This window comes from Salvelinus sp. IW2-2015, linkage group LG22 (genome assembly GCF_002910315.2).
Source record: "Salvelinus sp. IW2-2015 linkage group LG22, ASM291031v2, whole genome shotgun sequence".
NCBI classification, from domain to species: domain Eukaryota; kingdom Metazoa; phylum Chordata; class Actinopteri; order Salmoniformes; family Salmonidae; genus Salvelinus; species Salvelinus sp. IW2-2015.
The window spans coordinates 24319927-24333111 of record NC_036862.1 but is presented as its reverse complement, the minus strand read 5'-3'; the positions used below and the strand labels follow the sequence as shown (position 1 = coordinate 24333111).

Here is a 13185-nt window from a genome sequence, read left to right as displayed (position 1 = left end):
GGGGGGGGGGGTGGGGGGGGGGGGGGGGGGGGGGGGGGGGGGGGGGGGGGGGGGGGGGTGTATGAAGATGTAAGTTGTCTGGTGTGCAAAGGGTGGAAAAGGTGCATCTCTCTATCGATCAGAGCGAAGTCTATTACACCAATCCATCTTCATAAAGCTGAGAGCCAAGCACTGAGCCTTTGTTTATTCCTTTAGATACATTAAAGGGATGAGGTGATGAGGTGAGACCTAGTGGCAGCACGTTAAGTCAAAACAGTGGCAGCCACAGCCACGCAGAGGCAAAGCATTACATGGGAGAATCCACATTCTATTGAAGGTATATCAAATGAGACAGTCCCATAATAATTTATGTATATTATAGGACAAGTTGATTTACACTATCTTGATTTGACATACTCTAACACACTGTTATCATTCAAATTCAAGTCCTATCAAAGCTGCATTATCATATGAAAAGTGAATGGAATGAGCATTAGTCAACGCTGTGCTTCAGTGAGAATACTCAATAAACGTAGACTAAAACTGATTCATACATCATGAATAATATAAATAAATTAACTTTAATTTGTTTGGTTTCATCAGGGGTCCTATATCTACTCAGGCCTTCTCAGATAGTTGTAAATCTTGCAAAGCAGATACCAAGCCAACTGGAAAATATATCGCTCTTGCGAAACATATTGGGGAATCTACATCTTCCATTCTCATACCAATCTTCTCTCAGTAGAGCAGCCTCGCCGGAGAACACTGTGGCAGAGACATTGTTTTATGTCAGATAGCATGACGTCTCCATCTGACGTCATGTAGGAGTGACGTCATGTAGGAGTGGCGCCACCTGATTAGAAAACAATGGTGGCAGAGATTTGGGATGCACTGAAGGCATACTTTAGACAAGGGGTATTCAACTCTTACCCCAGGAGGTCCGAAGCATGCTGGGTTTCTGTTCTACATGATAATTCATTACACAAACCTGGTGTCCCAGGTCTAAATCAGTCCCTGATTAGAGAGGAACAATGAGGTCCAGAGTTGAGTTTGAGGGCTTTAAACCATTATAATCAGACACAATTGGGCCTCCTCATTCAGTCTGAAACCTCTAGATCTGAGATAGGTTTGCTAAACAAACAGAGTATGATTGTTTCAGTTTTCTAGAGGCTATCATGAATATTCCTACAGGACCTTGGTGGAGCCCACTTGCATGAATTTACCACTGGGTAGAATGGAAAGAATGATATGAAAGCCAGATGAACACAGAGGAGCAGCCAAACACCTCCAGAAGAGAGCCGGCCAGGCAGCCTCTTCAGTGAGTTCACAGATGTGTTCCAAATGTCACCCTATTCCCTACATAGTGCACTACTTTTGACCAGAGCCATGTGAGCCCTTGGAGAGCATGTGAGCCATGTGAGCCCTGGTCAAAAGTAGTGCACTATATACTGAATAGGGTGCCATTTTTTACATAACCTATGGGTCATCACTTTAGCATATCAGAGAAGATATTTCTGACAGTTTAATACAATCTCATGGTTTTACTGGCCTGGAGCTTTATGATGTGGGTGACGGCATTAATCATCCAGGAGCTCATCGTGATTGCTTGGGTGGTATAATCCAGTACACTCCCACTCTCTCTCTCTTACTCACTCACTCCCTCTTCATTTCACTCTCAAACATTCTCTTCCCCCATTTCTCTCTATCCTCTCTCTCTCTCTCTCTCTCTCTCTCTCTCTCTCTCTCTCTCTCGCCTCTCTCTCTCTCTCTCTCCTTCTCTCTCTCTCTCTCTCTCTCTCTCTCCTCTCCTCTCTCTCTCTCACTGTGTCCCGGGGTTAGATGAACAGGCCACAAAAAATTCCATATTTGATTCTGTCAATACAAGACATTTTCCATACAGTTTATTTCTGTCCTTTGCTACATTTCCCCTAGTTTAACCAAACCCAGCCACAGCAGGTGTGGAAAGAGACTACATCAGTGACACACGGCGTGAACTACCAATCAGAGGTTAACAGACTCCCATTGGACCGTCATCAAGCCAGTTGAAGAGAGCAGCGTGATGTGCTAATGATGAGCATGAGCCATGGTTGCCCTGGGCGGCTGCAGTACAGTACCAGGGTCAGAGTGGTTGTCTTGCTGTGACGGTCGATCTGGGCGCTGCAGTCACAGTACCATGGTCAGAGTGGTTGTCTGCTGTGACGGTCGCTTGGGCTGCTGCAGTCACAGTACCATGGTCAGATGGTAGTCCTTCTGGGCTGGCTTATAGAGACAGAGTGACACACCATGTCCAATACACTGCTCTCTCTCTCGCTCTCTCACACACACTCGTACATGCTTGGCATCTCAGAGTGTCTGTGACACTGTTCTGCCAGGCCTGTCCACTACGATCACACTGGGAGGCCTACTGGTCACTGTCTGTCTCTTCAGCACTTTATCTTCCTTCTCTTCTTTCTCTGTCTTTCTCTGTCAACACACACATGCAATACACAAATAGTGTAGATGCATTTCAAACAAATTACATAGGTATGCAAATACTGTACATTAACATGTGTAGATGCAGACAACAATCTACACACTATTCAGCATCCAGATCCCAACAAACACCCTGCAGAGTCGAGAAAGGCCAGAGTTAAGACAGGAAAGAGTTATTTCCCAGAGAGCAGCGCTGATGAGAGCAGCTACAGCCACAACGGAGAACACAACTGTGAGGTGGAAACATGTTTAAAGTAGAGAGAAGAACACAACGCCTGTGAGGTGTGAAACATGTTTAAAGTAGAGAGAAGAACCCAACGCCTGTGAGGTGTGAAACATGTTTAGTAGAGAGAAGAATACAACGCCTGTGAGGTGTGAAACATGTTTAAAGTAGAGAGAAGAACACATCCTGTGAGGTGGAAAACATGTTTAAATAGAGAGAGAAACAACGCCTGTGAGGTGGAAACGTGTTTAAAGTAGAGAGAAGAACACAACTCCTGTGAGGTGTAAACATGTTTAAAGTGAGAGAAGTACACAAAGACTGTGTGAGTGGATCATGTTTAAAGTAGAGAGAAGAACACAACGCCTGTGAGGTGAATCATGTTTAAAGTAGAGAGAAGTACCCAACGACTGTGAGGTGTGAAACATGTTTAAAGTAGAGAGAAGAACACAACTCCTGTGAGGTGTGAACATGTTAAGTAAGAAGAACCAAGCTGGAGTGGAACTTTAAAGTAGAGAGAAGAACCCAACGCCGGTGTGATGTGTGAAACATGTTCGAAAGTAGAGAGAAGAACACAAACTCTCACTGTGTTCCGTATTCACTCACTCCTCTCTCCCTATTTCTTTCACTCTCAAACGTTCTCTTCCCCCATTTCTCTCTTCTCTCTCTCTCTTCTCTCTCTCTCCTCTCTCTCTCTCTCTCTCTCTCTCTCTCTCTCTCGTCTCTCTCTCTCTCCTCTCTCCTCTCTCTCTCTCTCTGCTCTCTCTCTCTCTCTCTCTCTCTCTCTCTCTCTCTCTCTCTCTCTCTCCTCTCTCTCTCTCTCTCTCCTCCTTCTCTCTCTCTCTCTCTCTCTCTCTCTCTTCTCTCAATTCAATTCAAGGGGCTATTGGCATGGGAAACATGTGTTAACCATTGCCAAAGCAAGTGAAGTAGATAATATACAAAAGTGAAATAAACAATAAAATTAACAGTAAACATTACACATACAGAAGTTTCAAAACAATAAAGACATTTACAAATGTCATATATATAATACAGTGTTGTAACAATGTACAAATGGTTAAAGCACACAAGTTAAAATAAATAAACATAAATATGGGTTGTATTTACAATGGTGTTTGTTCTTCACTGGTTTCCCTTTTCTTTGTGGCAACAGTCACAAACTTTGCTGCTTGTATGGCACACTGTGGAATTTCACCCAGTAGATATGGGAGTTTATCAAAATTGGATTTGTTTTCGAATTCTTTGTGATCTGTGTAATCTAGGGAATATGTCCTCTAATATGGTCATACATTGGGCAGGAGGTTAGGAAGTGCAGCTCAGTTTCCACCTCAATTTTGTGGCAGTGAGCACATAGCCTGTCTTCTCTTGAGAGCCATGTCTGCCTACGGCGGCCTTTCTCAATAGCAAGGCTATGCTCACTGAGTCTGTACATAGTCAAAGCTTTCCTTAAGTTTGGGTCAGTCACAGTGGTCAGTATTCTGCCACTGTGTACTCTCTGTTTAGGGCCAAATAGCATTCTAGTTTGCTCTGTTTTTTTGTATTCTTTCCAATGTGTCAAGTAATTATCTTTTTGTTTTCTCATGATTTGTTGGGTCTAATTGTGCTGTTTGTCCTGGGGCTCTGTGGGGTGTGTTTGTGTTGTGAACGAGCCCTAGGACCAGCTTGGCTTAGGGACTCTTCTCCAGGTTCAGTCTCTGTAGTGATGGCTTTTGTTATGGAAGGTTTGGGGAATCGCTTCCTTTTAGGTGGTTGTAGAATTTAACGGCTCTTTTCTGGATTTTGATAATTAGTGGGTATCGGCCTAATTCTGCTCTGCATGCATTATTTGGTGTTCTACGTTGTACACGGAGGATGTTTTGCAGAATTCTGCATTGCAGAGTCTCAATTTGGTGTTTGTCCCATTTTGTGAAATCTTGTTGGTGAGCGGACCCCAGACCTCACAACCATAAAGGGCAATGGCTCTATGACTGATTCAAGTATTTTTAGCCAGATCCTAATTGGTATGTTGAAATTTATGTTCCTTCTTGATGGCATAGAATGCCCTTCTTGCCTTGTCTCTCAGATCGTTCACAGCTCTTGGAAGCTACCTGTGGTGCTGAGTTTAGCCGAGGATATGTATAGTTTTTTGTGTGCTCTAGGGCAACGGTGTCTAGATGGAATTTGTGGTCCTGGCGATGGACCTTTTTGAACACCATTATTTTGGTCTTACTGAGATTTACTGTCAGGCCCAGGTCTGACAGAATCTGTGCAGAAGATCTAGGTGCTGCTGTAGGCCCTCCTTGGTTGTGACAGAAGCACCAGATCATCAGCAAATAGTAGACATTTTGACTTCGGATTCTCAGTAGGGTGAGACCGGGGCTGCCAGACTGTTCTAGTCCCGCACCAATTCGTTGATATATAGTTGAAGAGGGTGGGGCTTAAGCTGCATCCCTGTCTCACCCCACGACCCTGTGTGAGAAATGTGTGTGTTTTTTGCCAATTTTAACCGCACACTTGTTGTTTGTGTATCTCTCTCTCTCCCTCTCTCTCTCTCTCTCTCTCTCTCTCTCTCCTTCTCTCTCTTCTCTCTCTCTCTCTCTCTCTCTCTCTCTCTCTCTCTCTCTTCCCCTCTTCTCCTCACTCCCTCCCTCCCTCCCTCCCTCCCTCTTCATTCTCTCTCTCTCCCTCTCCCTAAAAGTAGTACTATGTCCAGGAGAAAACAAGTTGTCCTGACATTTAGAAGTACCTGAACAATACCAAATTACATGCTCCAAAGAATATAACTTTTAGAGCCATCCATCCCTCCTTTAAGAGCAAGCCCATCCCTTTTAGTAGCCAGGACATTTTACACCATTTAATTAGATTGCTCTGGTTTCTTTTTTGAGATCGCATCCCCAAGAGGCTTTCTCTGCAGGACATCACATCTACATTCTCCAGGTCACCAGAAGACTTTTTAACAATTACTCTCCCTCTTGATATTTTCATGAATATACTACACTGATAACGCTGTTATGAACATAAAATATGTTTCAAAATTGTTTTCTGCGTAAAGAGGTTTTCATTGATTGAGATAGGGGAAGCTTTCATGTAAGCTTGAAAGGTTTTCCTGTCCACACTTTAATGCTTCAAAAACAACAGGCGGGTGGCCACAAGTTATTCCAATATTATGCATCAATCAAGACTACCGGATTGAGGCGCGATTGGTGAGCCGCAATGCTGCAAAGCACAGACCAATCAAAAAGACTATAATGACATCCAAGAAGGAAAAGCCTCGGAGAACAACTGGCTGGGCACTTTCCCCAAATTCAACTGACGGCGGCGCTAACATCTGGACTTTTCATTTAAATCCCCTGTTGTGTGGTGGGCCAGAAACCCCTAATTACATATGAATGAGAACTGTGTCTCATGAAAAGATTGATGTGGAAACATGCAGGTAAAATGAGTGTTGCCAGTTCATTCTGCAACTACAAAACATCATACTCATTCTGTTTGCAGAGGGGAAGGGACACAACACATTTCAATAATGCACTGTGAGCGGAGGTTTGTTTCAAAAACTATCATACTTCCCATGGAGACAATAATAAATACTGTGTCACTGAAAAATACCCCCCATAATGATGAGAGAGAAAATTGCTTCAAAATACATTATTGGTCCATTTTATCTGTTGCCATTTTTCCAAATGGAGCCAACCCCCTTCCCTCTTCCCATCTGTACTCTCCATGTTTTGCAGTAATTAAGCGTCTCTCTAAGCATGGGTATTTCATGCTGCAGTGAGAAATAGTGCGGAGAAGATATGGGGATGCCAGGGTAAATCTGTTACACTTTATAAGCCATGCTATCTTTACCTTGGTGACTCTGCCAGTCAGATGGAATATAATTTCTCAGCCAGCTCTGCTCTGTGACAACAGCACAGTGATAAGGGATGCACAGCACGTCTCAAACATGACAACCCAAATATGTGTGGAGATGTGTGGGTGTGTATAAACAGGTATTGTGTGTATGTATACAAGCTGATACTCCAGTGCACTATTCATTATCGTCAGTCAGATTTGTTCACAGTTTGTCCGTGAATTTTGTTTTAATTCACAGGGTGAATTCACACCGCTTAGGGGATAAAACAACACACACACAACACAGGACACACACAACCCAGACACATACACAGAGACACACACACAGAGACACACACAGAGCACACAACACACACACAACACACACACACACACACACACACACACACACACACACACACCACACACACACACACACACACACACACACACACACACACACACACACACACACACACACACACAAAAACAAACTAGACCACACACCTCGCCAAACAACCACACAGACACAACACACCACACACCAAGGACACAGACATAGACAACACCAGACATAGACACCACACACACACTCGCACAAACAACCACACAGACACCCCCAGACACACACACACACCCTTGCACACACATAGGCCTTCAGACACACATGTGAAAAGTCAGTATAAATAAGCAAGCCATTAATCACGTTACCAGTCAAAACAAACATGTGATGTAGGTTGCAGCAGAAACAACATGTGTTTCTGCAACCACTGGCATTCATTAAAACTTCCACTCTCAGCAGGGGAGAACTGGGGCAAGAGAGAGGAAGACAAGGAGTTAGATATGGTCCCTGAGAAGTAGAACTAACCAACTTAAACCTGCTAAATCATGCTCCACTATTCCCTAAATGACAGATATAACCATATGAATTATTGATCAAAAACACGATATGCATGATGATGCATTTCCCTGGCTGTTATATCAACATGCAGGCGACGGCCCATACTACTGATGTGGTGCCTCGTGCTTCATGTGTGTGCGTGTTATGCTCCATGAGGATTTCCCTCCCTGGAAAGCCTCTCGTCTCCACAGTGCTTATAATCCTTCACACTTTTAACTACCACCTCTAATGATGATTATCTGCTTAATCACAGGGATATTCTTAGACTACAGACACAGCAGATGGAGACTGCCAGGATGACCTCACTGGTAGAAATACCCTCTGTGCTTTAGAAATGATCAAGAAAACAAAAGGAGCACTGATTAAATTTGTCCCTAGCGTTTCCACATGAAGTATAGTGAGGGTTGTGGGTCACATCCAGGAGAGGATTTATCTTCCTCAGGTTCCATGTATGCATCCCAAATGGCACCCTGTTCCCTATATAATGCAATACTTTTGACCAGAGCCCTATTTGCCCTGGTCCAAAAGTAGTGTACTACATACACTACCGTTCAAACGTTTGGGGTCACTAAGAAACCTCCTTGTTTTTTAAAGAAAAGCAAAAAAAAATGTCCATTAAAATAACATCAAATTGTTCAGAAATACAGTGTAAACATTGTTAATGTTGTAAATGACTATTGTAGCTGGCAGCTTCATTAAAGAGTACCCGCAAAACACCAGTCTCAACGTCAACAGTGAAGAGGCGACTCTGGGATGCTGGCATTCTAGGCAGAGTTCCTCTGTCCAGTGTCTGTGTTCTTTTGCCCATTTTAATATTTTATTTTTATTGGCCAGTCTGAGATATGGCTTTTTCTTTGCAACTCTGCCTAGAAGACCGCATCCCAGAGTCGCCTTTTCACTGTTGACGTGAGACTGATGTTTTACGGGTACTATTTAATGAAGATGCCAGTTGAGGACTTGTGAGGTGTCTGTTTCTCAATCTAGACACCTCTAATGTATTGTCCTCTTGCTCAGTTATGCACCGGGGCTCCCACTCCTATTTCTGTTCTGGTTAGAGCCAGTTTGCGTGTTCTTTGAAGGGAGTTGTACACAGCATTTACGAGATCTTCAGTTTCTTGGAAATTTCTCGCATGGAATAGCCTTCATTTCTCAGAACAGAGAATAGTCCTTTTGTTTCTGGCCATTTTGAGCCTGTATCGAACCAACAAATGCTGATGCTCCAGATACTCAACTAGTCTAAAGAAGGCCAGTTTGATTGCTTCTTTAATCAGGACAATAGTTTTCAGCTGTGCTGAAACATAATTGCAAAAGGGTTTTCTAATGATCAATTAGCCTTTTAAAATGATCAACTTGAATTAGCTAACACAACGTGCCATTGGAACACAGGAGTGATGGTTGCTGATAATGGGCCTCTGTACGCCTATGTAGATATTCCATTAAAAATCATCCGTTTCCAGCTACAATAGTCCTTTACAACATGAACAATGTCTACAATGTATTTCTGATCAATTTCATTTTATTGGACAAAACATTTGCTTTTCTTTAAAAAACAAGGACATTTCAAAGTGACCCCAAACTTTTGAATGGTAGTGTAGGTACAACTAAGGCCTGGAGATGTATTGATCCAGAGAGGGAAATTAGTGAAGAAAGACCATGCAATTGGGTTGGACAAAGCTGGCAGGACAGAGCATACAAGCAACATGCAACAGACAGGGACAACATTCCAGACAGGGACAATAGTCCCAGACCACCTATGATTTTCACCATGAGCTTATTGTGTGAAAGCCTGGTGTTAAGAGCAACAACACACCTGTTACTATGGAATCCACTCTATCTTCCCACCGGGGGTCTAGCATTAGCAATCAGCCTCTCTTCTAACCTGGAGATAGACTTCTCTCCAATCAAAACAGCAATCATGGACCCACCCAATAGCTCCCCTGACCACATCCCAAAGCGCATGCAAATTCCCTGATGACGTGTGATTCTAACGTTACAGTTGGCTTCAAATTATTTCCCCTTTCACTGTTCAAAATACCTGTAAAAGAAATGTCCATGTTAGGAACCCTGAAGATATATCAGCCTGGGAGGCATATAAGCCTGGCCTGACCCATGTGATGGGATAAGGCACTTTTCAGTGTGCTCACAAAGGAAGAGAGATCAGGGGAAGATGAGAGAGGAATAAAGACAGGAGAGAGAGAGAGAGTTGAACTAAGCTCTCTGGGTGTTATCAAAGGAAAATATGAAACTAACCTCTGGCATCGAAAAACTCCTCATCTGAGCTGTCAACGGACTCCTGTGCAATGTCCTGCATCCGCCAGTGGGAGATACTGTGCTTGCGGGAAGCGGCTGAGAGGTAGAAAGAGAAAAACACGTCAATTTCTACTTCAGGAGAAACGTCTATGTATGTCATCATGTCATTATTCAGAGTATTCAAGGTCAAATTCATTATGTGAATCTATATTTTTTTCCTTTCAGCTTCAAGTGCATTGTCTGTCTATAAAAGGCAGTAGAATAATTGCATTGGCTTTTAGGGCCTTGGGCAGAGAGGCTCTATTGGTCTCCAGTGTCACAGAGCACAAATCAAGCAAACCAGAGCCCTAGATTGAGAAATGTAAGGAGGCACATATAAATATATATAAGGCTCTGAAGCTAACCAATTGAGCTCAGAGGTTAGCCAGCTAATCTTATCTATGAACCATGAAACATTGGAGATGAAGGCTCCATATCTAGGTAGACTACTGTCCCTCAACAACACCCATTACCTGAGATATTGAATCAATCTTTAGTATTACACAGGAGGGTTTGGCCAGGGAGTTCCTCAAATTCCAATTCTTCAGGACTAGAACGAGGGAGTATTTAGAGAGATCCCTCAAGCTCTGTTCCTCTAAGATCAGTGTTAATAAATTAATGCCAGATAAAGGCAATAACGTTGATTATAAATGACTTTCAGACAACCAACGAGTCTTCCTTTAAGTGCTATTGAATTTAAACAAAATCAATAACAAGTGAAAGTGACCAAGCAAATTGTTCCCTTGCTCTAACCTCCAGAGAACTGCAATTGGAGAGAAAAATATCACCTAATTGAGTTGTGTGGGCTTTCCCGTCCCTACACACAGAGAGCGAGTGTCCCAGAATCTAAGAGCCTTTACTCCACAACAACACCAGACTGCTTGTGTTTGATCTCAGCTCATTTCATCCCTCTATCCCTTCCTCCATTATCCACTTCCAGAGGCATTTGCAGAGTGCCATACTGCATGTTGAAATGCTGAGTTCATGGCTTCCATTACACCATGCCACTTTCTCTGCCCTCACTGTTTTAACTCTCTTCATCTCTTTCTTTCTCTCCTACAGCTCTGCTTCTCCTCATCGCTATACAGGAATTAATTAGCTTTTAATTTCTTACATGACTCCATCAGTTCAAATGTTTTCACTATTAATATCTCATTGAGGGATGGGTGTCTCAACCTTTGGAGTTCTCAATTAGAGTCATGAAATGGAGGATAGGATAGTCCATGAACAGCAGATGTGTTACAAGGCGTTGCTCAACCTCAGCCTGGGGTAGGCCAGCACCGTTCAGGACAGAACCCTGGTATTTCTGTTTGCTTTTTGCACTGTCTATGTACCCTACACACTCGCGCACACTGACACGTCAACACACACACACAAACACCCACTTCATAACACACACACAATATGCACATACATTTATACTGACTCTACTGTACACACAACCACTCACATTCAATCATCATATAGGCTGCTGCTACACTGTTTATCATACATCCTGATGCCTAGTCACCTTACCCCTATACATATCTACCTCGATCACTCCAGTATCCCTGCACATTGTAAATATAGTACTGGAACTGACTGACCTTGTATATAGATTACTTAATTCATTGTGTTGTTCTTATTTCTTATTTCTATGTCTCGTGTGTTTTTGTTCTACCTTATGTTATTTTTACTATGACATTGTTATTGAATACTGCATTGTTGAGTTTAGAGCTTGCAAGAAAAGCATTTCACTGTACTTGTGCACGTGACTTTAAAACTTGAAACTAAGCAGATCCTAACAGTTGTCATAATATTGAAAATGTGAACTAACACACTGATTCATGGGTTCACCCTGATTAATTTCATTGGACTAGATTTGATTACAGCCAAGTGTATGGAGACACACCATATGGCCCTGGTCAAATGTAGTGCACAATATAGGGAATAGGGTGCCATTTGGGACACAGACACAGTGTTCAATATACACTCTCATGATGAAAATGTGAATACTAACTATGTCTTAATGACAAATTGATGATTGCAAACAGGGGCATTAACCAATCACCTGAAATCTATATGCTATTCTGTAATGTATTCTGAGTGATTAACTTTAAATCCAATTTCTCAATACATTCAATACCTCATTTGCACATCCAATGTACACTACCATTCAAAAGTTTGGGTTCACTTAGAAATGTCCTTGTTTTTGAAAGAAAAGCAAATTTTTTGTCCATTAAAATAACATGAAATTGATCAGAAATACATTGTATACATTGTTTATGTTGTAAATGACTACTGTAGCTGGAAACGGATGATTTTTAATGGAATATCCACATAGGCGTACAGAGGCCCATTATCAGCAACCATCACTCCTGTGTTCCAATGGCACGTTGTGTTAGCTAATCCAAGTTGATCATTTAAAAGGCTAACTAATTATTAGAAAACCATTTTGCAATTATGTTAGCACAGCTGAAAACTGTTGTCCTGATTAAAGAAGCAATCAGCCTTCTTTAGACTAGTTGAGAATCTGGAGCATCAGCATTTGTGGGTTCGATTATAGGCTCAAAAGGGCCAGAAACAAATAACTTTCTTCTGAAACTCGTCAGTCTATTCTTGTTCTGAGAAATGAAGGCTATTCCATGCGAGAAATTTCCAAGAAACTGAAGATCTCGTACAACGAGGAGCATAGGAAACCTTGCTTGTTTTGGAACAAGTTGGGTTCTAGGATACGTTTCCTTTTATCCGGTCTGTTGGACTAGCTTTGTTTGCCTGAAGGTGCTCACTACATGTTTTGTGGGAAGCTTTTGTTTCTTGTGCTCTGTGTGCCCTATTCCTGAGAGGATTATTGGGTCCCATCCACCCCAGCTAGCGATGACTGACTATCGGTTGTTTTTTCTTGTGATTCTCAAATTTTTGTGGTCGGGCAGTTTGGAGACCCCTCCTGGCTGGATCAACTGGTCTCCACAGTGCGTTCTATCATCCAGGTTAACAGTAACTGCAAAAAAAATTAAACTACGAAGTGCATCAGTTCAACCTATAATTTGATTAGAGCTTTTTGTTTGTCCATGTTCAATAAAGTTGGTTTGCTGATTGATCGTTTCGCTTCATCTGGTCTCCCCACGCACCATGAACCTTTGTTTGGTTCCAGTCTCTTGTTTGTGATCCCCCCTCTCTTCCTTGGTATTCTTTGGTGGTGTTCTTCCTTACTGACCTCTTATAACAAGTGGGGTTTTTTAAGCTTTCTCAGTGGCGCTCTGTATTATCAACCTGATTTTGAAAGCTAGTGTTGTGCGTTTATTGAGGAAAAGTGGTTTTTTGGCTTGTATTTCGTCATTGGTGGTGATGCTACCGACGAGGTTGGCTGTGGGCAAGTGCCTTACAAGTCATAACTTTGGTCATCACTCCCCACGTTAGTGGATGCTCTTAGGGACATCAGGCCTGGGTCATTCTATGTGGGGGATGCGCCTGGGTCATCTTGGGACGCAACATGTGTCATTTTGGCTCAGGTATAGCCCAGTGCAGAGGC

At 42.6% G+C, this 13185-nt stretch overlaps 1 protein-coding gene across 1 annotated transcript in view; it reads right to left on the bottom strand.

Moving 5' to 3' along the window:
- The window catches only part of LOC111982690 (membrane-associated phosphatidylinositol transfer protein 3), a 139243-nt gene that overhangs the window by 106082 nt on the left and 19976 nt on the right, over positions 1-13185 (bottom strand). The window contains 1 exon segment of the mRNA XM_070434150.1: positions 9636-9731. Within this exon segment, the coding sequence (XP_070290251.1) occupies positions 9636-9731 (96 nt within the window).